A 25,535-nucleotide genomic window follows, 5' to 3' on the forward strand; every position below is an offset into this window, starting at 1 on the left:
GCAGCTGCCTCAGCCCGAGGTAATCTCGGCCCCGCGCTTAGGGCGCGCGGGGCCGGGGGCGGAGGGACAGCTGCGGCCCCGCGGAGGAGGGGCGCCGGGGGTACGGACCCGGGGCTGCGGAAGGCGGCGCCGCCGGGCCGGACTCCCGAGAATGCCCTCTGGGGGCGCCGCGTGGGGTGGGGCCGCCGGGCCCTGCAACTCGAGCTGTTGCCCCTGGTTAAAAATACCCCCTGTCCTGTCCTCTCCCTCCCCATCCCCCGCGGTGCCCTTCCGTCCGGGCCCCAGCCCTCCCCACCCCGACTGGCGCTGGCCCCTCCCCGGGGACAACTCTGCCTTTTACTAATTTGTCCTCTCGCGCAGTTGGCCCGGCGTCTGCGGAGGGAGGGGCGGGGAGACACCGTGAGTTAGAGAGATAGTCTGAGAAGGTGCCCGAGAGATAAGGGAGGGCAGAGAGGAAGCGGGCCTGGAGCCCGAGGAGGAGGAAGAGAAGGGGCAGAAGGAGGGAGGGAGGGAGGGAGGGAGGAGGGCGGAGGGGCCGCGGGAGCAGGGCGGGGAGGAGCGCTCTTCCTGGTTGGGCCCTGTCCTCAGCTGCCACCGGGAAAGCCAGCCGCAGGGACCGCAGCGACCCCCCGAACACTCCTCCCCCAGGTAAGGAGGTGGGTGGCCGGGCCGCTGTTCCCGGAGCCTGGCCACTGCTCCCGCTCCCGGGCTGAGGGGCTACCTCTATCCCGGGCTCTCTGAGTGCCTGGGACTGGGGCAGGGGCTGGGGAAGCCGCACAGCTCCGGCGCCCGCCCCAGCCTGCGTTCCTCACTGCCTCCAGGGGCCGGGCTGCGCTGGGCTAGGGGAGGGCCGGAGGGGGAAGGACTGAGGCGCAGCAGCCCTGATCATTCAACCTGTCTCAGGAGCTTGGGGAGGGGGACCCCGACTGCCTGGAGTACTCAGCCCCCGGGCCAGGGAAAGGGGCCAGTGTACGGGAGCTCGGCTAGTTTGAGGAGGGGGGCTACAGGCAGGCAAACGGTAAGAGGCCTTCCCTGGGGTCTCCCACCTTCCTGGTTCCTTGTGTTATTTCGGGCTCCGCCCTTCCCCAACCTGACTGGCTGACCACAGGACTGCAGACCCAGGACAATGGGCATCTGGGAAAAGAGAGGTGGTAGCACTGGGTGGGGGTAGGGAGATGGTGGCCACCATACCTGGGGGGATGGGAAGCCCCCTCTCCAGGGTTCTGGGAGCAAAGGGAGGTGGCAGCCCTGATTCAGTGAGAGGAGCAGTCGTGGGGGGAATCCCAGGTCTGGGGAGGAAGGAAAGCAGTGTTAGCAGACAGGAGTCCCAGCTGTAGTCCTGGGAAGGCCTGGGTTCTGAGCAGGCCCATCTCTCCCACAGGATGGCTGAGGAGGTCATCACTCCGGTGTACTGCACCGGGGTGTCTGCACAAGTGCAAAAGCAGCGGGCCAAGGAGCTGGGCCTGGGCCGCCATGAAAACGCCATCAAGTACCTGGGCCAGGATTATGATCAGCTGCGGGTTCACTGCCTGCAGAGTGGGGCCCTCTTCCGTGATGAGGCTTTCCCCCCAGTGCCCCAGAGCCTGGGCTTCAAGGACCTGGGCCCTAACTCCTCCAAAACCTATGGCATCAAGTGGAAGCGTCCCACGGTGAGAGGGGCCACCCTGGGTGGGATTCAGTTTACCCCCTTCCTGGGTGAGGAGTGGGAATAGGACTCCAGGTCCCTAGAGTGGGGTCTGGGGTACCTGGGTTCCAGTTTCTAGGAGGGGCTGGCCCAGAGACAGGACTCTGGGTCTCTTGCAGGAGCTGTTCTCAAACCCCCAGTTCATCGTGGATGGAGCCACCCGCACAGACATCTGCCAGGGAGCACTGGGTAGGCCCTGGGGCGTTGAGTGTTTTTCCAAAGTAGTTCCCTATACCCGTTCCTTCCTGCTCTGCCTCGGCCCCTCCCTTCTGCAAGCCCAAGCGGGCTCTGGCTATCAGTGCTGGGGCTGGTTTGCCCAGATTCCTGGGTCTTTTCTGTAAGTTGAGGGGAGCCCTGCCCAGGGAGCCCGTTTCTCCCCAGCATGGCACTCGTGTGCACCATTGGGCGCAGATTGGTAGAGCAGGCCTGACGTGGCTCTTTCCCATCCCAGGGGACTGTTGGCTCCTGGCGGCCATCGCCTCCCTTACCCTCAATGACACCCTCCTGCACCGAGTAGTTCCACATGGCCAAAGCTTCCAGGATGGCTACGTCGGCATCTTCCATTTCCAGGTGAGGAGCCCCACATGCACCTTGGGCAAGGGGGGTGAGGGAGAGAGGGGTAGCAGGCACTGCAGGTGGTGGGGACACTGAAGTTAGGGTGGCTCAGGGCCACACCTTGCAGGGCCAGCCCTCCCTCTCGAAAGTATTGTGTGTGACCTCTTGATTCCATCTCCGATCCGTCATGTGTGAGAACCTGTCATGTGTGAAACGGCTGGACAGGTATTTCGGCTGGCAGCTTTCCTGGACGCTTGTGCACATCGGGGGAGAAAAGTGCTTAGAAGAGTAGAAAGATCTCTGTGTTATATCCTGTGGGACAAATCCTTTTCCTCCTCAGGGTCTCAGTTTCCCTATCTGAGAAACAGAGAGTGTTCTGCCGGGAAAACCGACCAGCACATGTGGCCATCTACACCCTTGGCATCAGTCCACCCACCCACCCACTCCCAGCTCCGCCTGCACTTTGGCAATCGCCAGCCTCTTAGAGAGCCTTGCAGAAAAGAAAGACTCGGGATTAAGCCTATTTAAACCAGCGTTTCCTGATGTTGTTTGCGCACAGGGCCCATTTTTCAAATCACGCTAATGAATTCTCAGTAGGCTGGTTTTGGGAGAGACACACCCCCAGGAAGCCTGGATGAGAATCTCTCCCCTGTGTCCTCTCCTTCCGCCTAGCCAGGGAGCCCCTTGCGCTACCTCGTCCTCACCGGCCTCGGCGCCTAAGGCTTGACTTGCAGGACCACCGTGCGGTGGCAACTACTGCGGCCAAGTGCGGCACCTGCCAGCGTTGGCCCACCGGGGCGTGGCCTCACCGCCCTTTCCCCACCCTCTCCCCTCACTCCACCAATCCGCTCCTCCCCGGCCTCTGATTGGCCCGTTCACTCCCTCACAGACAGTGCGGTGGGCCCACCTCCCCCCCTCGCCCCCTTGTTCGGCGCACACACACAGCCCCGAATGCCAATGCCGTAGCACTGAGTCACTTTTGGCCTCGGCAGGCCGACTCCTACCTCTCTGGGAAACTTGGCCCTCAAGGCATCTATGAAGCAAACCCTGCGGTTTGCTGTCCACCTTGTGGTTGAAGGATCTGGATGACACATTTTTATTCCACACCTAATTTACATAGGTATCCGCAGCCCCCCTACACACACACACACACACACACACACACACACACACACACACACACACACACACACACACCATGGCCTAGAATGGGGAGGGGGAAAGGCAGGGGTCATGGCCTTAAAAGGTTCCGAGAGAGCCAAGGCCCAAGGGCTTTGCAACCTCTCCATCCCTTGGTCTGTTTCAAAAAATATCAACAATGCTGCCCTAAAAACTACCTTCCTAATCTTCTTTAGTTTTCCCATGAGGAAGGCATTGCTTTTCCCTTTTGTGGAGAGGGAAGGTGAGGCTCAGAGAGGATAACTGGCTCAGATCCCGTGTCTAGGACATATGACCTAGAATCAGGTATCTAGTAAGTGGGAGAGCTGCTGAGGCCTAAGCTCAGGCCCCGGGGATCTCAAAGCAGGTACTCACTATGCTTCTCTTCCCCCAGCTGTGGCAGTTTGGGGAGTGGGTGGACGTGGTGGTGGATGACCTGCTGCCCACCAAGGACGGGAAGCTGGTGTTCGTGCACTCTGCCCAAGGTAACGAGTTCTGGAGTGCTCTGCTGGAGAAGGCCTATGCCAAGTGAGTAGGGGCCCAGCGAGAGCTCCAGGCCACCCCCAGAGTGTGGGGTCCCGCTTGGTACAGAGTGTTGACCGGGGCCTCCCACAGGGTGAATGGCAGCTATGAGGCCCTTTCAGGAGGCAGCACCTCCGAGGGCTTTGAGGACTTCACAGGTGGGGTCACCGAATGGTACGAGCTGCGGAAGGCGCCCAGCGACCTCTACAGCATCATCCTCAAGGCGCTGGAGCGAGGCTCCCTGCTGGGCTGCTCCATTGATGTGAGTGCGCTCCATCCTGTGACCTGAGCCTCCTAGTGGCTCCCTTTCCCTACCCAGCCCAGCCTCAGACTCGCTGCAGGCTTGGCTCCAGACCCCATCCTTCACCTCACACCATCCCCGGATCCTCACCCAGCCGCGCCCATCACTTCAGTCCCATCTTCCACCTCCATGCCTGGCGTCATCCTGGTCCCCAAAGCCTCAGACCTCAGCTTGTTTTCCTCACTTCAGCTCCTTGTTCCTGTCATCTAAGGCCTTGCCTGTCTGCTCTCCAGTTCGCAGCCTCAGACCTCAGCTCCTTCCTAGTGCCGGCTCCCGTGGGCCCCCGCTTCTTCCCGCACTCCATTCACTCCCTCAGTTGCTTTTCTGTTCCCACGACTCATCCTCAGACCTCCTTCATCCTTGATGTCAGCCTCCACCCCCACCATCACTGCATCCTCCACTCCAGCCCCGCCCCCATGCTCTTCCTCAGTCCTACCCGACTCTAGTCTGTTCTCCGCCCTCTTCTCCGCCTCACTGTGTCCCTCCACACGAGGTCCTCTGAGGACCTCGTGGCTCTGTGGTGAGGCGAGGGGCTATGCATGGCTGTATGTGTGTGTTCATGCATGTTTGCACAGGGTGTGGCCAGCTCTGGCCACAAGCAGTGTCAGTGGGGTGCCCAGGCCCCGCCACCAGTGGTAACATTGGTGGAGTAGCAGGCAGCACCCCTTCCAGGGGCTGAGATGGGGTCAGGGTTCCTGCCTATCACTTTGCATAGCTGTTGTGTGTGCAAGGGAACGCCAAGACTCGGGGTTCATCTCCTGACCGGGGATGGGGACAATGGCCATAGTATGTGTGCCTTTCTGCAGATCTCCAGCATTCTGGATATGGAGGCTGTCACCTTCAAGAAGCTAGTGAAGGGCCACGCCTACTCTGTGACCGGGGCCAAGCAGGTACTGCCCCACGTGGAGGTCTTCCCTGCAGGGCCGTTCCTGCTTCCTTGTCTCTCTGGCCTGTGGCCAGGGCTGTGGGAGAGGCTGACTCTTCCTTTGACCTCCTGCAGCACCTTTTCTATCTCCTGGGGACTCTCATCCAGAGATGTTTATCTTGTGCCCCCCTGACTTACTCTAGTTTGTGCACATAGCTGCCTTCTTCAGCAGGTTACTCCCCATTAGGCTTCTCAGCTGTGCTTCCCATGGTGGGTGCTGGGTGCTGAGCTGGGCTCGGCGAGGGTGAGGTGGAGGGAAGGGGTGCTAAAAGTGTGTACCAGAAGCAGGCACTGATGGGAGCTCTGGGGAACAGGTGAACTACCAGGGCCAGATGGTGAACCTGATCCGGATGCGGAACCCCTGGGGCGAGGTGGAGTGGACAGGAGCCTGGAGTGACGGGTGAGGGGCCGCTGACACTGGCCAGGGAGGCTGGGGGAGGCTGTTCAGTGCCACTGGCATTTCTGCTGGGGGCTCTGCCAGCCCAGGGTGGGCTCAGGATTGGACAGAGGGGCCCATCTGCATGTGACTGGGTCTGAGGACTGCCCTGACAGAGCTCAGGCTGTGCGGGCCGCTGTGCCCAGCCTGTGAGCATCCTTGGGGCATCTGACCCGGCCCCTATAAGACAACTGGGACTGGGATCTCTGGACTTGGCCTGGAGGAGGCCTCCTGACCCGGGCCAGGGGAGGACAGGCCTCAGGGACAGAGGCTGGGCAGGTCAGTGGCCAGCAGCCCCTGGCAGTGCCCTTTCCCCACAGCTCCCCGGAGTGGAACAGCGTAGACCCTTATGTTCGGGAGCAGCTCCGGGTCAAGATGGAGGACGGGGAGTTCTGGTGAGCAGCCCCCTCTTCAGTCTGGCCGTTCTTGGGGACAGGCACCCCAGCTCCCAATCCCCCCAAACCCAGCCGTGCCACGTCCCTCGGTGCCCTGGCTGGGGGCCCTGGCTCACCTCTCACCTCGACCCCCCCAGGATGTCCTTCCGAGACTTCATGCGTGAGTTCACCCGCCTGGAGATCTGCAACCTGACGCCCGACACACTCAAGAGCCAGAGGTTCCGCAACTGGAACACCACCCTGTACGAGGGCACCTGGAGGCGGGGGAGCACCGCGGGGGGCTGCCGCAACTACCCAGGTGACCTGGCCTTGAGAGCGCAGGGGGGCGGGTCTGGGCCCTGCTGCCCCGGACATGTCTTCTCTCTGAGCCTCAGTTTCCTTGCCTGTAAGGTAGGGGTAGTTGTGCTGACCTCGTGAGTTTGCTTTGAGGATGAAATATTGAATGTCCTTGTAAATTCCAAAGAGCCACATTTGATTCCCTTGCTGGGGTCTGAGCCAGAGTGCTGACAAGGGGAGAAGGCTTTGTTGCCGTCCAGCCACCTTCCTGTCACTCCTCATTCCAAGACCTTCCTCCTGGCCCACTGTCTCCCTCCTTGATTCTCTGTCACCTTTCCCTGGGCGTCTAGATCCGTGGGGTATCCTTCCTCTCCCATCTCGCCTTCTCTTCTTACCAGGCTAGAGCCCTCATCCTTACCAGGTTGGAGTCACCATTTTAATCTTCCCCCTGCAAACGCTCGAGTTTCCCGGCCCCTTTGTCCTTGTGCCCCATAACCCTAGTTGAACCCTCTCCACCGGCTCCAGAACCGCTGACTGTGCCTGAAGAGAAGTTACACACCTGGGGCAGTATTTTCCCTGTAAATTCACAGACGCAAACCTCAGTCGTGCACTTTGCATGACCCCAGCAGCTCCTATGAGTACGTTCCCACTCTCTCCTCAGACCTGCCTCCACTGTCACTCTCATATGATTTCATGGGACACCCATCCCATTCCCACCCCCAAGTCCCCCAGCCTGACTGGACCTGTGCCCGCCTTTGCTGCCTTGCCACCCGGGACAGTGGCAGAACTATTCCTGCTCGTGGAATTCCTCCCGCACCTCTGCTCCAGACTCCCTTCTCCCTTACTCTGAAAGCCTCCCGCTCCTTCATCTGTCACCTCTCACTCTGTGTCGTGATGAGAGAACTGCCTGCCTCAGAACAGTCGCCTGTCTCTCGACCCACTCCCCCGCCCATTTCTCTGCTCCCCTTCAAAGTGAAATTTCTCAGCAGTGCCGCCCTCAGCGTTTCCTTGCTCGCTTCCAGTTCAGCGTTTAACCCCCTCTGGTCCAGCTTCCACCCCACCCCGGTGCTGCAGCGTCTCACTGGCCAGCTTCGGCTGTCCCGCGTCCACCACTACAGCTCTGCTCTCATGACCTGCCCCTGTTAGCAGTTCTCAGGCTGGCTCACAGCCCTCTGTTTTCAAGCATTCTTCTCCCTCACAGGGATCTAATTTCATCAGTTTTTCCCCAAACAGATGACCACTGTTCCCTGTACCACTTATTGAGAAGTCTATCCTTTCCCTGCAACGCCAGCCCCGTCATACAGTTCCCACGTATGTGTGGGTCTGTTTCTGAGTTGCTTTTCTGTCCCTTGGCCTATCCCACTGCCAAGAGTGCATTGGTTTAGTAGCTATAGATTTATAAGTCCTGAAATTGGACAGGATGAATTCCTTCTTCAGGAGCCTCTTAGCTCTTCGTGCTCCTCTTTTTGTTTTTTCTATGTGAATTTTAGGATCAGTTTACCAAGTCCTACAAAAAGCCCCTTTTGAGATTTTACTTTGGAATTGGATTGACTCTGCAGACCAATTTGGGGAGAATTGACATCTTTACAATTTTGAATCTTCTTATCCAAGAATGTGGTATATCTCTTTATTTATTTAGGCCTTCTTTAATGTCTTTCATCGTAAAGGGCTTATACGTCTGTTGAAATTTATTCCTAGATGCGTTATCATCTTGTTGCTGTTGTAAATGGTATCTCTTTTAAAATTACCTCTCCCAAGTAGTTGCTGATACTGTAGCACGCAGCTGACCTTTTAAGTTTATTCTGTATCCAGCAAACTTGTTAAACTGTAGTTAACTTTACTCATTTTTCTGTAGATCCTTTTTGCTTTTCTAACTGACAGTATAGCATCTGAGAATAGTGATGAATTTGTTTCTTTTCCAATTCTTATTATTTTTGTTGCATTTTCTTGTTTAATGTGCTGGCCAGGCCTGCAGCATGCTGACTAACACTGGCTATGTCCTGGTATTACCCCTCTCTCAAAGGAAAAGTTTTTTTTTTTTTGCTGTACGCGGGCCTCTCACCGCTGTGGCCTCTCCCGCTGCGGAGCACAGGCTCCGGACGCGCAGGCTCAGCGGCCATGGCTCACGGGCCCAGCCGCTGTGCGGCATGTGGGATCTTCCCGGACCGGGGCACGAACCCGTGTCCCCCGCATCGGCAGGCGGACTCTCAACCACTGCGCCACCAGGGAAGCCCAAAGGAAAAGTTTTTACTAGTAAATGTTGACTGTAGATTTCATCACTAAAAACTTTTCTACTGTAGGTTTTTGTTTTTGTTTATACATTTATTTATTTATTTTTGGCTTTGTTTGGTCTTTGTTGCTGTGTGCAGGCTTTCTCTAGTTGCAGTGAGCGGGGTCTACTCTTCGTTGCGGTTTGCGGGCTTCTCCTTGCGGTGGCTTCTCTTGTTGTGGAGCACTGGCTCTAGGCGCTCAGGCTTCAGTAGTTGTGGCGCACAGGCTTAGCTGCTCCACGGCATGTGGGATCTTCCCAGGCCAGGGCTCGAACCCGTGTCCCCTGCATTGGCAGGCAGATTCTTAACCACTGCACCACCAGGGAAGCCCCTTGTTTTCATTTTTGTATGCACCTTTTATCAGATTAATGAAGCTTAATGTTATTAAATACTTTATTATTAGAATTAGCTTTTTTCTTCTATCTGTTAAAAAGGTAAGTTACACTGATCACTTTTCTAATATTAAATTAACCTTACATTCCTGAGATTAAAAACAACAGAGTCAGGCTTCCCTGGTGGAGCAGTGGTTGAGAGTCCGCCTGCCGATGCAGGGGACACGGGTTCGTGCCCCGGTCCGGGAAGATCCCACATGCCACGGAGCGGCTGGGCCCGTGAGCCATGGCCGCTGAGCCTACGCGTCCGGAGCCTGTGCTCCGCAACGGGAGAGGCCACAACAGTGAGAGACCCGCGTACCGCAAAAAAAAAAAAAGAAAAAAAAAAAGAAAACCAGAGTCATGACATAACTTTTTTTATACAATAATTTTACATCCATGTTCATGACTGAGATTTGCCTATAGTTTTCCTTTCTCATACTTGCCTTGTCTAGTTTTGGTATTGGTGCTGTATTTGGCTGGTAAAGTGAACTGGGAAATGTTTTCTCTTTTTCTGTTTTCTAGAAGAGTTTGCATAAGGTGGGTATGATTTTTTGCTTGAATGTTTGGTGGAACTGGTCTATAAAGCTGTCAGGCCTGCTCTTTTATTTGTGTGAAGATTAACTTTTGTTATTGAGTATCTTTAATGGTGATTGAATTATTCAGGTCTTCTATTTCCTCTTGAGACTCTTTTGATGAGTTTTATTTTCTAGAAGTTGATCCTTTGCATATTGTTTTCACAATTATTAGCGTGAAGTCATGCTTAATATACGATACCTCACGTGCAATGATATCATCTCTTTTATTGGTAATGTTGCTTGTTGGCACTGTCTCTTTTGTTTTTACTAATCCTGTGAGGGGGTTGTCAATATTAGTCTTTAAATAGAAATGATTTTTTTACTTTATCGATCCTTTTTAGTTTTTTTTTCTATATTATTAATCTTTGCTTTCTTGCTTGTTATCTCATTCCTCTGCTTTCTTTGGATTTATTTTTAGACTTTATGACATCTTTTTTTCTTTCCAGTTCTATTGTGATGTAATTGACATTCAGCACTGTATAAGATGCACAGCATAATGATTTGACTCACATACGTCATAAAATGATGACCACAGTAAGTTTAGTGAACATCTGTCATCTCATATAGATACCACATTAAAGAAATAGAAGAAATGTATCTTTTCCTTGTGATGAGCACTCTTAGGCTCTTAGGGTTTACTCTCTGCACAGCTTTCATATATAACGTATAGCAGTGTGAATTCTGTTTATCATGTTGTACATTGCAGCCCTAGCACTTATTCACTTTAAAACTGGAAATGTATACCTTTTGACCACCTTCATCCAATTCCCTACCTTTTGACCACCTTCATCCAATTCCCTACCTTTTGACCACCTTCATCCAATTCCCTCTGCCCCCACCCTTTGCCTCTGATCACCACAAATGTGATCTCTTTTCCTATGAGTTTGTTTGTTTGTTTGTTTTTGAAGGATAATTGAACTACAACGCTATGTGAGTTCCTGGTCCACAACATAGGGATTCGATATTTCTGTACATTTCAAAACCATCACTACAATAAATCTAGTTGTCGTCTGTCACCATACAAAGATATTACAAAACTACTGATTATATTTCCCACACTGTACATTTCATATCTGTGACTCATTTATTTTGTAATTGAAAATTTGTACCTCTTAATCTCTCTTACCTATTTGTCTTCTCTCTCTCTCCCCCTCCTCTCTGGCAACCACCTGTTTGTTCTCTGTATCTCTGACTCTGTTACTGTTTAGCTGTGGTTTTTCATTTGTTTTGTTTTTTTAGATTCCACGTATAAACAAAATCATCCAGTATTTGTCTTTTTGAATTAGTGTTTTCATTTTCTTTGGAAAAATACTCAGGAGTGGAATTGCTGGATATCATGGTAGTTCTATTTTTAATTTTTTGAGGAATCTCCATAGTGAGGAATTCCATTTTGAGGAATCTCCATGTTCTCCATAGTGGCTGCACCAATTTACATTCCCACCAACAGGGCACAAGGGTTCCCTTTTCTCTACATCCCTGCCAACACTTATTTGTTGTCTTTTTAATAATAGCCATTCTGACAGGTGTGAGGTGAAATCTCATTGCGATGTTGATTAGTTATGTTGAGGATTTTTTCATGTGTTCTTTGGCCATCTGTATGTCTTTGGAAAAATGTCTATTCAGTTCCTCTGTCCTTTTTTTTTTTTTTTTTTTTTTGCGGTACGCGGGCCTCTCACTCTTGTGGCCTCTCCTGTTGCGGAGCACAGGCTCCGGACGCACAGGCTCAGCGGCCATGGCTCACGGGCCCAGCCGCTGTGCGGCATGTGGGATCTTCCCGGACCGGGGCACGAACCCGCGTCCCCTGCATCGGCAGGCGGACTCTCAACCACTGTGCCACCAGGGAAGCCCTGCCCATTTTTAGATCGGGCTGTCTTTTCATATATTTTATATATATATATATCTTTATATATTCTGGATGTGAGCCTTATGAGGTAGATGGTTTGTATGTATTTTCTCCCATTCTGTGGGTTGTCTTTTCATTTTCTTGATAGTGTCCTTTGAAGCACAGAAGGTTTTAATTTTGATGAAGCCCAATTTTTATTTTTTCCTTTTGTTTCTCATGCTTTTGGTGTCATAATCTAAGAATCCATTGCCAAATCCGTGGTCATTTATCTTTGTGTTTTCTTCTGAGACCATTATGATTTTAGCTCTCTTATATTTAGGTTGTTGATCCATTTTGAGTTAATTTTTGTTTATGGTGCAAAATAGGTACCCAACTTATTTCTTGTGCTTGTGGAAACCCAGGTGTCCTAGCATCATTTGTTGAAATACTGTTCTTTCCCCATTGAATGGTCTTGGCACCCATGTCAAAAATCAATTGGCCATTTATGTATGGGTTTACTTTTGGACTCTCAGTTGTGTTCTTTTAGTCTGTATGTCTATTTTTATTCCAGTACCACACCATTTTGATTATTATAGATTTGTAGTAAGTTTTGAAGTCAGGAAGTGTGAGTCTTCCAACTTTGTTCTTTTTCAAGATTGTTTTGGCTTCTGGGCCCCTTACAATTCCATATGAATTTGAGGATCTGCTTTTCACTTCTGTGGGAAAAGGTTGTTGGAATTTTAATAAGGATTGCATTGAATCTGAAGATCACTTTGGGTAATATTGATCTCTTAATAATATTAAGTCTTCCAATCCATGAAGATATGTCTTTTGACTTTTCTATGTCTTCTTTAATTTGTTTCAGCAATGTTTTGTAATTTTCAGTGTACAAGTCTTTCAACTCCTTGGTTAAATTTATTCCTAGGTATTTTATAGTTTTGGATGCTATTATAAAGAAATTGTTTCCTTAATTTCCTTTTTGGATTTTTTCATTGTTGGTGTATAGAAACACAACTGATTTTTATATTCTAATGTAATCTGCAACTTTGCTGAATTTGTTATTAACTCTAAACTTTCTTATGGATTCTTCAGGTTTTTCTATATACAAGATAATGTCATTTGCAAGTAGAGATAGTTTTCTTCTTCCTTTTCAATTTGGATACTTTTTCTTTTTCTTGACTAATTGCTCTAGCTAGAACTTCCAATACAATGTTGAATAGTGGTGGTGCAAGTGGGCATCTTGTTCTTGATCTTGGGGGGAAAGCTTTCTTTTTTTTTTTTTTTCACCACTGAGTATGATATTAGCAGTGGGTTTTCCATAAATGCCCTTTATCATGTTGAGGAAGTTCCCTTTTATTCCTAAATTTCTGAGTTTTTAAAACAATTTATTTATTTAATTTATTTATTTTTGGCTGCACTGGATCTTCATTGCTGTGCACGGGCTTTCTCTAGTTGGCGGCAAGCAGGGGCTACTCTTTGTTGTGGTGTGCGGGCTTCTCATTGCAGTGGTTTCTCTTGTTGCAGAGCACGGGCTCTAGGCACATGGGCTTCAGTATTTGTGGCATGCAGGCTCAGTAGTTGCGGCTCGTGAGCTCTAGAGCATAGGCTCAGTATTTGTGGCGCATGGGCTTAGTTGCTCCACAGCATGTGGGATCTTCCCGGATCAGGGCTCAAACCCCGTGTCCCCTGCATTGGCAGGCGGATTCTTAACTGCTGCGCCACCAGGGAAGTCCTGAATATTTTTATCATGAATTTGTTTTGGAGTTTGTAAAATGCCTTTTCCATGTCAGTTGAGATGGTCATGTGTTTTTTTTTTCCCTTTGTCCTATTAACATGATGTATTACATTGGTTGATTTTCTTATGTTGAACCATTCTTGCATTCCTGAGATAAATCCTATTTCATAGTATGTAATCTTTTTAATATACTGTTGGATTTGGTTTGCTAGTATTTTGTTGAGGATTTTTGTATTGATATTCATAAATGTTACTGGTCTGTAATTTTCTTTTCTTGTGATGTTTTCATCTGGCTTTGGTATCAAGGTAATGCTGGCCCCGTAGAATGAGTTAGTTTATCAAAAGAAATAGTAATGTAAATGAGAAATCACATAGAATAGTAATTAAAGCACTGTGTACCTGTATTGAAAAAGAAACAACTGAAAACAATTGCCTAATTTTCCACCTTAAGAAACTAGTAAACGAGCAAACTAAACCCAAAGCAAGCAGAAGAAAGCCAAATAAATGAAACAGAGAAACAATAGAGAAAAATCAATGAAACCGACAGTTGGTTCTTTGAAAAGCTCAGCAAAAAGTGCAAACCTTTAGCCAAACTGAACAAGAAAAAAGACAAGAAGGCTCAAATTACTAAAATCAGGAATTAAAGAGAGAACATCACTATCAACCCAACAGAAATAAATGATTTATAAGAAAATACTGTGAACCATTGTATGACAACAAATTAGATAACCTAGATGAAACTGACAAATTCCTAGAAAGAAACAAACTATGAAAATTGACTCAAGAAAAATAAAAAATCTGGATAGACCTGTAACACTTAAGAGATTGAATCAATAATCAAACCTCCCAGTTATTATTTTATTGTTGATTTTTAACTTAATTTCCTTGCAGTCAGAAAATATGATCTATATGAGATCATAGGTTTGAAATAAACAGAAGCTGGTGCTATGGCCCAGCATGTGGTGAGTTTTCATGCATATTCACGTGTTCTTGAAAAGACTGGCTAACACATATATTGTGTTAGCACTCCTGTAAATATTTTAAATGTAACAACCTGCTTAACTTTCACACTGACCCTATGGGGGATGTACTACATTATCACTATTTTACAGATAAGGAAAGTGAGACACAGAGTGATTAAGCAATTTGCCAAAGTCACTAATAAGTGGCAGAGCTGGGATTTGAACCCTGTCAGTGTGAACCTGGAGTCTGTTCTCTTGACCAGTATACTGTTCTCTGAATGTTAGGGGGAATCTTCTATAATTGTTCATTATATCAAACTTATTGATTACTTTGTCTGCTTAATCTATCCATTATTGGAAGAGGGATAATAAAATCTCACACCATCTTGCTGGCTTTGCCCATTTCTCCCTTTATTTCTGTCAGTTATTTTTCTTTGCATATGTTGAGCTAGGTGCATCAAGTTTAAAATTGATATAAGTTCCTAGTGAATTAAACTTTTTTTTTTTTACTATCTAGTGACCACCTTCATCTTTAGTAATTCTTTTTACATTCAAGTCTGTTTCAGTCTGTGTTACTATGCTGTTGCAGTTTTCTTTTAGTTACTACTAGTACTTTTGTGGTATGTCTTGTTATACAGTTTGATGTCCGATCTTTCTATAGCTCATTGTTTTAGTTATCTCTCATAAATAGCATATAACTGATTTTTTTAATAGCTGAATTTGGAAAACATTGTCCTTTGATTGGAAAGTTTAATCCATTTACATTCATAGTGATTACTGATATATTTGTATTTATTTCAGCAGACTTACTATGCATTTTCGATTTGTCCCTCCTGCTATGCCTTCTTTTGGGTTGAATTTTTTCTTTTCTCTTTGCTTGTTTTTCCCTATGTGAGTTTGGAAGACAGAAGAGCTTGCTTAATAAGTTCCAAAGTTAGTTGATCAGTATCTTTACCCTCCACCTGAATAATGTAAAGACTTGAGAATATTTAAGTTGGATCACACCCTCCCTTTGTTCAATCTGCTATCCTTAGCTAGTATTTTAATTCTTAACAGTTTCCTGCCTGTCCTAAATTAGCACCATCATCATCCCCATTATTTGATATAGCCCGTATTTGTTTGATTACCCACATAATATCAGTATTTTTGCTCACTATTCTCATGAACGGTGAGACCTTTCATCTGAGATCATTTTCTGTCTGTCTGAAATATATCTTTTTGAATTTCTTTTACTGAGGGTCTTTTGGTGATAAACTTTCTCAGTACTTGTATAAAATGCCTTTATAGTGTGCTCATTCTTGACAATTCTCTGGATATAGAACTCTGAGTTGACATTACTTTCACTTCCCTGAATATGCTATATTACTCTTCACTGTGCTTCCACTGTCACTATGTGAGTCGGGAGTCTGTCTACCATGCCTTCTGAAATGGTTTGTCTTTTCTCTCTTTTAAGATTCTTTTTCTTTGATATTCTGCAATTTGACCATGATGTGTTGAGGTGGGGATTTCTTTTTATTATGCTTTGGATTTGTCGAGCTCCCTGTGTATGAAGATTGATGTCTTTCAATAATTCTAGAAAATTGTTAGCCATGATCTTTTAGAATATCACCTTCCTACTCTCTTTATTTTCTTCTTTTGGAATGCCAATCAAATGTAAGCTGGACCCCCTCAGTCAACCCTCAAGATCTCTTAACATCTCTTAAATGTTCCATCTCTGAATGTCCCTGGATTGCATTCTGGGTAGTTTCTTTAGATCTATTCTCAATGCACAAATTTTCTTTTTTGCTGTTGGTTAATCCTTCCAACAAATACTTAATTTCACTTGAAAAATTTATTTCTGGAAGTGTTAATGGCTCTTTTTCTAATCTGTTCATCCTTGCTCATATAGTTAAGCATCTCATTTATTTCTTTAAGTATAGTAAGCCTAGTCTTTCATATTCTGTGTCTGATAATTTCAGTATCTGAAGTCTTGGTGAGTTGTTGTTTGTCGCTGCTCATCCTTAGCCACCATGAGGTTCATCCATTGTGGCTGCTGGTTCTCAACCTTCTGAGGTTTTTGGCTTATTTGACCTAGAAGTTTATCTTCAGGAGTTGTTTGAGTTATTGGATGAAGTTAAGTTCCTCTAGTGTTTCTGCCAGTCACCTGGGATACTCCCGACCCAGGACTCTTAAAAATAAATTTTCTCCTTAATGTTTTTTTTTTTTTGACCTCATGGGCAGCATGAATTAAATCTGCAAGCTCTTGAGAAGGCTGGCTTGTGGTTATAAATCCTCAGAGAATGTTCTACTTCCTCCCAGTGGTTTTATTTTTCTTTCACACTTGCACTGCTGGCATTCCTCACGGGGCTTCCAGTTTTATGGCTGTGATCTCCTACTGGACCTTATCTCCTGCCCCTGAGCCCAGGCAGGACTCAAGACCTCTAGGAGTCTGCAGAAATCCTTTGGCATTATTTACCTTTCATGGCTCCCAGTTTCCATTTTTTAAAACAGCTTTATTGAGATATAATTCACATACCACATAATTCACCCATTTACAGTGTGGCCGTTACTATGTTCACAGAGTTGTGCACCCATTATTACATCAATTTTAGAACGTTTTCATTACCCCCAAAAGAAAACCTATTCCCCCTGGCTGTTACTCCCAAGCCCCTCCTCCCCCTCATTTCCAGGCTACCACTAATCTACTTTCTGTCTCTATGAATTTGCTTGTTCCCGACAATAATTTAATATAAATGGAATCATACAACACGTTGTCCTTTGTGACTGGCTTCTTTCACTTAGCATAATGTCTTCAAGGTTCATCCATGTTACGTAGCACGTGTCAGTACTCCATTCCTTTTAATTGCTGAATAATATTCCATTGTTTGGTTATATCACATTTTGTTTAAATTGGGTTGTTTCTACCATTTGGCAATTATAAATAATGCTACTTGGAACAGTCACATGTTTTTTGTGTGGGTGTATGTTGTCATTAATCTTGGATATACACACACACACACACCCCCAGAGGAGTGGAATCGCGGGGTCATATGGTAATTCTGTGTTTTACCATTTGAGGAACTGCCAGACTATTATGCAAAGTAGTTGCACCGTTTTACGTTCCCACCGGCTATGCTTGAGGTTCTGATTTCTCACATCCTCGCTTATTTTTTTAAATTTTTTAAAAATAAATTTATTTATTTTTGGCTGCGTTGGGTCTTCATTGCTGTGCATAAGCTTTCTCTAGCTGTGGAGAGAGGGGGCTACTCTTGGTTGCAGTGCACGGGCTTCTCATTGCAGTGGCTTCTCTTGTTGCGGAGCACAGGCTCTAGGCGTGTGGGCTTCAGTAGTTGTGGCACACAGGCTCAGTAGTTATGGCTCATGGGCTTTAGAGCACAGGCTCAGTAGTTGTGGTGCACGGGCTTAGTTGCTCCGCAGCATGTGGAATCTTCCCAGACCAGGGCTCAAACCCATGTCCCCTGCATTGGCAGGCGGATTCTTAAGCACTGCGCCACCAGGGAAGTCCCCACATCCTTGCTTATTATCTCTCTTTTTGATTAATGTTAATTTTGTATGTGGGGAGGGGGAAATGCTGGACTTATTGGTGCCTTTAAAAAGAAGTTTTGCATATTCTCTCCGGCACTTGGCTGTTTTAGTCAGGAGGATTGTTCAGGCAGCTGAATCACTAAATTGCCAGAAATGCAAGTCCCCCTCAGCCCTTGCAGCTCAGTGGCCTCCTCTCAGACCCTGCTTTCTCTCGCCCTCTTCTAAATCACTGTCCACACAGCAGCCACCTTTTTTTTTTTTTTTTTAATATTTATTTATTTGGTTGCGCTACGTCTTAGTTGCAGCTTGCCAGCTCCTTAGTTGCAACAGGCGGGTTCCTTAGTTATGGTAGGAGGGCTCCTTAGTTGTGGCACGTGAACTGTTAGTTGCAGCATGCATGTGGGATCTAGTTCCCTGACCAGGACTCACACCCGGGCCCCCTGTGCTGGGAGCATGAAAACTTAATCCACTGTGCCACCAGGGAAGTTCCTGCAGCCACCTTCTAAAATCCTGATCCAGTCATGCCCCTCCCAGTGTAAACCTGTCAGGGAGTCCTTTTGGTCTTTGATTCAGTCCACACTTCTTATCACCGACCCTGCTTCCACCAACGTCTGCCAACCTCCCTGGATCCCCTGTGCTCACTGGAGCCCCAGGTGTGGGTCTTTTCTTCTCCCTCTGCCTAGGCTTCCTAGGATCAAATGTCACCTCGAAGATTCCTTCCCTGCCGGACTTCAGCTTGCTTTCTTTGTAATTGTTCCATTAACTAACCTGACTTGTTCATGCTTTGCCTCCGCTTCGTTCTGGAATGGGAGCTCATGAGGGCAGGGACCCTGTGTGTCCCTGTGGCACATCTGTCACTTGGCACACGGTGGCCACAGTAGAAATTTGTTGAATGAATGAATGAATGAAAACATGGGGGAGGGAAGGCTTGGGGGCACTGCTCTGCTTCTCCTCTGATCCTGCCTCCCTACCTCCTGCAGCCACCTTCTGGGTGAACCCCCAGTTCAAGATCCGGCTGGAGGAGACGGATGACCCGGACGACGACGACTACAGGAGTCGGGAGTCAGGCTGTAGCTTCCTGCTCGCCCTCATGCAGAAGCACCGCCGTAGGGAGCGCCGATTTGGCCGCGACATGGAGACCATAGGCTTCGCTGTCTACGAGGTGAGCGAGCGGGCAGATCGCCCAGCACCCGGCAGAGAAAGCGGCCTCCTGGAAAGCTCCGCCAGGGGGCGCCAGGGGCGCCAGAGGACAAGGCGGCGCCCGCCCGTCCAGAGCCGACTGGGGCCAGTCACACCCCTGAGGCACGCAGCCCTAGACTGAGCCTTCGGGAGGCACCTGCTGAGGCCCTCTGGGGCAGCCAGGGGCCTGAAATTCATCCCGTGAGGCAGATGGAGGATGAGGAAGATGTTTAGCTAGGAGAGGGGAAGATTCTGCAATTCTCCCCTGTCCTTAGAGGCTGCATGGCTGCTTTGGGGCAGAGGGATCTGCCTTAGCTGACACCTGGGAGAAAGACTTTGACTCAGTTTCAGAAAGAAGTGGGCAAGTGGTCTTCCCTGAAGGAGTAGTGAGCTCCCTGTCTTGGAAGTATGTATGCAGAGGCTGGCCATGGAGGGCCCTGCTTCACGCACTGTATTCAAGACAGAGACTTCTGGATCTCCCTGGTGGGGGTAAAGGACAGTCGCAGCCTCAGCCCAGGCCCACGGCCCCTTGTAGCAGATTGGGGTGGACCTCCAGTGTCCCTGGGCCGGAGGACTCTGCAGTTGGCCGCCCCATGGGGCAGTCCTGGAGGCTCTGGTTCAGAGATGAGGTACAGGGCATCCCAGGAACAGAGGGCCCTGCCTGGGCCTCCCTCCTGGGGTCCTGGGGTCCCTCTCAGGCATGAATACAGGTCTGGGTCAACACTGGCCCCTGTCCAGGACCCTGTCTCCTGGTCTCTTCATCCCATCATTTTCATTTCAAGAACTCAGGGCCGCTGCCCAGCACACACCACAGCATCTGCCCCTGGGCCAGGCCAGCATCTCTGACTTCCCTCATCTCTCTGGCAGGTCCCTCCGGAGGTAGGTGTGGCATCTGACTCGCCTGGATTTACACACCCTTGAACACACATGGCCCAATGGTGCCCAGAGGGAGCAGGACGGCGGCAAGCCCACACGTAGAGGGCTAAGAAGTCTTCTCATCTTGGGGCTAACACAGTGCCCCCACCCCCCTGCCTGCTGTTCAGTGGGCAGAGCAAACACTGTCCTCCTGGGGGTCAGAGCAGGCAATAAGTAAGGGAGCTGGATTTGAACCCTGGCCCTCAGAGCCCCACCTGACACGCACCCGTGAGGCTCTTCCTGTCTTACTGTTCACACTGAGGCCGTCTGGGGTGCTGGTTAGGAGCAGGTTGGTAGTGGGCTGAGTGTCCTGTACCCTTGGGCAAGTTGCTTAGGCTCTAAGCCTTGGCGTCAGTGTCTGTAAAATGAGTTGTCATGAGCGTTAAGTGAGGTGACATGTGTAAAAGGCCCTGCGGTGTCTGACACAGGGGAAGCTCCAGGTAAGGATAATGACAAAGTTATTTCATGGTGTCACAGTATCTACATTCACCTCATGGTGTCTCCTCCCCTCCACCCGGTGCAGTAGGCGGGGCTGTTACCCCCATTTTACAGATGAGGCAACAAGCACTGTGACTTGTCAGGGTCGGGTAGCCTGTGGGTGACGGAGCCGTGACACAGCTCTCCAGCCGCTTGGCCAGAACCTGGAGCCTGGGGTCTGGATCTGGGTCTGGTTCTGGGTCTGGATCTGGGTCTGGGGGCAGCTCCTAAGGGTGGGCTGAGCGGGCAGCTGCAGCCCCCGCTCCCTCCTTCCCTCCCGCCAGCTGATGGGCCGGCCGGCCGTGCACCTGAAGCGGGACTTCTTCCTGGCCAATGCGTCTCGGGCCCGCTCCGAGCAGTTCATCAACCTGCGGGAGGTCAGCACCCGCTTCCGCCTGCCACCCGGGGAGTATGTGGTGGTGCCGTCCACCTTCGAGCCCAACAAGGAGGGCGACTTTGTGCTGCGTTTCTTCTCAGAGAAGAGCGCTGGGACCCAGTGAGTAGAAGGGCCCCCCACCCCGCTCTCTGCACCCCCCCCACCCCCCCCCTGCCCCCCCCCCCCCCACTGCTGACTGGCCCCCTGTCTCCCCACCCTCTGCAGAGAGCTGGATGACCAGATCCAGGCCAATCTCCCTGACGAGGTACGTGCCCTGCCCCCACCAGCCACCCTCCTCCTCTCCCTCACCCTGGGTGTCCTATGCCCTGGGCTCCGGCTGGCAGCGCAGAGCCCCTCCTGGCAGGAGCCGTAAGAGTAATACTAATCCCTCATTTGCCCAGCACTTTACAGTTTGCAAAGGACTTTGTCATAATAATGGCACAGGGTCCCTGGGTTCTTGCTCTCTGCTGGGTCTGTGCTGAGCTCTTTACCTGGGTCACCCCGTTTCCTCCATAACAGCTGTCTCATTGGGAAACTCAAGTTCAGAGAGGTTAAGGAACTTGCCCAAGGTCGTGCAGCAGGGAATCAAAGCCTCACTGTTCATCATTGAGCTGACCTTCACTCTCCACATTTAGGCCACAGAGGCCTGGACAGGGATAGAGTAGGGGCCAGGTTCCCATTTTACAGATGAGGAGAGTGAGGCTCAGAGGTGAAGTGACACATCGCTGATGAGTGGTCCCAGCCCTGCCTCCAGCAGCTGCCCATGCAGGGGCCAGGCGGGGGTGCCCCTGACCTGCTCTCCCCCGCTTCTCCATCCAGCAAGTACTCTCAGAAGAGGAGATTGATGAGAACTTCAAATCCCTCTTCAGACAACTGGCAGGGGAGGTAGGCTGGGCGTCGTGGACGGGTGGTCGGGGGCACCGAGGGGCAGCCTTTCCCCAGAGTGGGTGCCATCCTCCCTCTTCCCCCAGGACATGGAGATCAGCGTCAAGGAGCTGCAGACCATCCTCAACAGGATCATCGGCAAACGTGAGCATCCCTGAGTGGCTGCTCTCCGCCCCATGTCCTGCTTCCCAACACCCCTACCCCCCCACCTCCGTTCCTCCAAACTCCAGAATCTAGCCTTCTGCTCCCACCCTGGGCTGAACCCAACCCCTTGGTCTCCGTGGGTGGGGCAGCCTCCACCACCTTTCTGAGCCCTGCTCACCCCCTTTTTCCTCCCAAACTCCTCATGCCGTCTTGCTGCTCTCCGTGCCTGAGCGCTGTGCCTGGTGTAACTAGAAGCTTAGCCGGCTGACAGCACCTCAGGGCCAGTGTGCGGGCGCCCCTTCCTCCCAGAAGGCGTGTGGCCGGCTTCACTCCCCAATGTGCAAAACTGAAGGCAACCACCCTTCAACCTTCCCTCTGCCCCCGCCTCTCACCTCTCACCTCCGACCTCTGTCCCTGCTGTTCCCTCAGCCCAGGACCCCTCTCCTGCTCTTCTCACCCTTCGGGGCCTGCAGCAAACCCCACCCCTGCCGTGACCACCTATGCTGCACGTTTCCACTGTGTTTCTTTCACTTATACTTAGCACTGTTCCTTTTCACTCGGGTCTAATGGTGGTGTTGACGTACCTGTTGGGACACCGGCTTGACTGCTAAAATACCTTAAACTCTTTTTTCTGTTGATGGAAACAATCCTACATACCTACTAGCCTAGATTTTACACACCAGGGGACAGAAATGGTGCCTCCCGGACCCTTGTCCCACCAGTGTGCCCAGCATGGGGCAGGCCCAGGAAGCTGGCTGGGTTGAGGTGTTGGGACTGGTTTTTCTTGCAGACAAAGACCTGCGGACCAAGGGCTTCAGCCTGGAGTCCTGCCGCAGCATGGTGAACCTCATGGACGTATCCTCCCTTTGCTTTTGCCTCCTGAGCCGGCCTTTGGGGTGGGATGTAGGCATGGGGAGAGCCCTGGGTGACCCATCCCAGGAGCAGCTCAGAGAAAGGGATAAGTGTGGACAGACCAGTTCCTTCCTGGCATCTTCCCGTTGATCGGGGTGGGGCGGGGACCGAGGCACAGGCCTGCGTTGAGTGAGAGGCAGGCAGGGCCTCGTCTGCAGGTGACCCTGAGGCTGGTGCTCTGTTTGCACCCCTCCCAGCCACCCCGATTCAGGCCTGGCCCCAGGCAGCTGTCTGCGGGCTCCTGCCCCTTCTCCCCTCCCCCTCCTCGTCTTGCTCTCCCCGGTGCTCACTCACCCAGTGCCTGGTTTAGGCTGTGGAGTTTTCTTCTTAACGGCCGCCCAGCGTGACGGCAACGGGAAGCTGGGCCTGGTGGAATTCAACATCCTGTGGAACCGCATCCGGAATTACCTGGTAGGTGGCCCCTGCTGGCGGCACCCTCCCCTTCTCAGCAGCCTCAGTCGCAGCGGGCGGCCGGGCTCCGGCTCCCAGACCAGCTGAGTGGACTAGGCCCTTGCCCTGGGTCTGCCTCTCTGAGCCCACGTGTCCCAGTGGCTGACCCCCTTCGGGCCTCTCCCCTCCACCCTCGTCAGCCCTCCACCCTGGGCAGACGGGAAGGGCCGGATGCTCACCAAGCCCTCACCCTCTGCCCCCCACCCCCACCCCCACCACCCCCCAGTCGATTTTCCGGAAGTTTGACCTGGACAAGTCGGGCAGCATGAGTGCCTACGAGATGCGGATGGCCATCGAGTCTGCAGGTGAGGCCTGAGGGCTGGTGGCACTCGTGGAGCCCCAGGGAGATGGCCCTGGCTCGCTTCTCTGACAGCTACCCAGGGCGGTGGCCCACCCCCTAGCCCTTGTCCCTGGGGGGGGTGATTGCAATGGTGGTGAAGCTGTAACAGCCATCTACTGCCTTTTTCTCCTGGTGACTGAGCCAAGCGCTTTATTAGCATTTCCTTTTGTTCTGACTGCAGCCTCATGAGGATAGGGTCTTTTAGTATCCCATTGAGCAGAGAAAAGTGCAGCTCAGAGAGGGGTAGTGACTGGCCTGAGGCCACACAGCCAGGGAGGAGTGGAGCTGGCCTCCAGAGCTTCCAAAGGGAGCAGCGCAGGGTTCATCCTCAGCCCCGTGTCAGGATGAGGCCAGGGCATTCAGAACAAATGAAACTGGACCCTGGGCCCTGATGGCCAGCACCTGCTTCCCTGGGGCAGTCTGGGTCCTCAAGCTCCCTCTGGACCAGCACTTGCCCAGCTCGAGGCCCTGCCCAGGAGGTCTTCATGCCCCCCAGCCCTGGGGCTCACCCTGCCCAGCCTCAGTCCCCCTCTCCGCCCCCTCTGGCCCGGCTGCACGTCCCTGGCCCTCACCTGCTCTCCTGCGCCAGGCTTCAAGCTCAACAAGAAGCTGTACGAGCTTATCATTACCCGCTACTCGGAACCCGACCTGGCTGTGGACTTCGATAACTTTGTGTGCTGCCTGGTGCGGCTGGAGACCATGTTCCGTGAGTGTCCCCGTCGGCTTCCCCCTCCAGCTCAGTCCCCAACAATGAGGGTCTCGGGGAGGTGGGGTCCAGGCAGGCTGAGTGCCAGGCGACACGGAGTTGGGTGGGAACTCTGGAGGGGCCTCTCGAGCAGCAGGAAGGGCTGCTCCCCGGCTGTGAGGGTGAGAGCTTGCGGCGCTGTGGGGAGGTGGGGGTGAGGCAGGAGGTGGGGCCTGGTCCTGGCCCTGGCCCTGGCCCTGCCTGAAGGTCCCACTGAGTTCTCAGCCCCATGTCATCATTTCTTGAACACACAGGGTTTTTCAAGACTCTGGACACGGATCTGGATGGAGTCGTGACCTTTGACTTGTTTAAGGTGGGGCTGTCCTCCTGTCCGGTTGGGGAAGGTGCTCAGGGGCAGTGTTTTCTTACCCTCCTGGGCTGGAGGCTGCGGCCTCAGCGCCAGCCCTAAGGCCGGCCACCTGGGTCCTGCAAGGACACGCTTGGGTGCCTGGGTCCTGGGGAGGATGGGCCAGACCCCGGGAGGCCTGTACAGGAGCCAGCAGCCTGGGCTCCCAGGGGTCGAGGAGGTAAGGGAGTGCCCCGCCCCCTCCCCGGGAGGGTCCCTCTCCCACCTGCCCTCAGGGCGGTGAGGAGATGGCGACTCCTGAGCCATGGAGCTGGGAGGCCGGACTTGGGGTTTCTGCCCTGGCTGACCCCTCTCTCCACCCTCTCTCTGCCTGGCAGTGGTTACAGCTGACCATGTTCGCATGAGGGGCTCTTGCACGAGCCCCTTGCTGTGCTTCTCTGCCCTCCTCGTCTGCCGGGCCATGCCTTCCCGCCACACCACACCAGGCCCTGCCACACCAGGCCCCGCCAGCTGCAAGTGCCTTCCTTGGAGCAGGAGGCGGCCTCGTCCTCCTCGTCCTCACTTCCCGGCCGCCCCGGTTCATTTGCTCCGGGCAGAGCTGTGTGGCCCTCCCTGCCTCCACTGGCCACGGGCTCAGATGGGCTCCCCAAGCCCCTCTGGTTGCCAAACCGGGAAGGCAGCTTTTGCTAGTTCCTGCCTCACATGGGGCCCCAGGGGGAGCTGACGGCCCCAGGCCTCTGGACATCCTGATGTGTCCCCTCCCCTCCCTCCACAGGCCACCCATTCCACCCCCAAGCCCACCACGGCCCAGCTGCAGCCTTTATAACCACTAGCTCTGCACAGCCTGCCGTCTAGCGGCGCAGAGCGCGCTCCCAGCTGGGGCATCCTCCGCAGGGCTGGGAATGAATGCCTGTTCCTTCCTGTGCCAAAGCCAGTGCCCCCCTCTGCCCCACATTCCCCCCAGCCCTGTCCCCACTTGCCGACCAGGAGCGGCCTGGCCTGCGGGGTGGTCAGGCCTTCCCTCCCTCCCTCCCTCCTTTTTTATATTGGTGATTTTAAAGGGGCCTCTGTGGGGACTGACGTACCACCTATGGGGGTGCCAGAGGCACCTGGGCATGGGGTGGGGCAGTCTCATGTTTCCATGCAGAGAAACCCCGAATAATAAAGGAAACGGCCCCACCTTTGACTCCAGAGTGCGTTTCTGCCTAAACCTGCCGCCCAGGAGGGCGCAGCAAGCCTTGTCCTGCAGGGACTCTGCTCAGGGCCTCACACCCGCCCCTGCCCTGCCCT

General features: G+C 51.8%; 1 protein-coding gene across 1 annotated transcript; it reads left to right on the top strand.

Annotated features, from left to right (window-relative positions):
* Positions 1-25,424, top strand: CAPN1 (calpain 1). The gene is made up of 23 exons (XM_029208050.1): positions 1-19; positions 589-648; positions 1,382-1,649; positions 1,804-1,873; positions 2,136-2,254; positions 3,792-3,925; positions 4,013-4,181; positions 5,027-5,110; positions 5,460-5,545; positions 5,902-5,976; positions 6,114-6,274; positions 18,496-18,677; positions 19,562-19,573; positions 20,371-20,582; positions 20,688-20,727; positions 21,282-21,347; positions 21,434-21,491; positions 22,282-22,346; positions 22,746-22,814; positions 23,080-23,158; positions 23,783-23,899; positions 24,193-24,251; positions 24,623-25,424. Exons 3-23 carry the CDS (start codon positions 1,383-1,385, stop codon positions 24,647-24,649), a joined length of 2,151 nt encoding a protein of 716 aa, XP_029063883.1. The 5' UTR covers positions 1-19; positions 589-648; position 1,382; the 3' UTR covers positions 24,650-25,424.
* Positions 25,425-25,535: the final 111 nt, after the last annotated feature.

The sequence above is a fragment of the Monodon monoceros genome, unplaced genomic scaffold (assembly GCF_005190385.1).
Source record: "Monodon monoceros isolate NGI ecotype Baffin Bay Population unplaced genomic scaffold, NGI_Narwhal_1 Super_Scaffold_7, whole genome shotgun sequence".
NCBI lineage: Eukaryota > Metazoa > Chordata > Mammalia > Artiodactyla > Monodontidae > Monodon > Monodon monoceros.

What these genes read in the sequence shown, in the direction of transcription:
- CAPN1 (XM_029208050.1), top strand. Translation starts at nt 1,383, where the DNA reads ATGGCTGAGGAGGTCATCACTCCGGTGTACTGCACCGGGGTGTCTGCA. An exon ending in CATCTGCCAGGGAGCACTGG is followed by an intron (nt 1,874 to 2,135) that starts GTAGGCCCTGGG and finishes TTCCCATCCCAG; the next exon opens with GGGACTGTTGGCTCCTGGCG. An exon ending in GAGAAGAGCGCTGGGACCCA is followed by an intron (nt 20,583 to 20,687) that starts GTGAGTAGAAGG and finishes CACCCTCTGCAG; the next exon opens with AGAGCTGGATGACCAGATCC.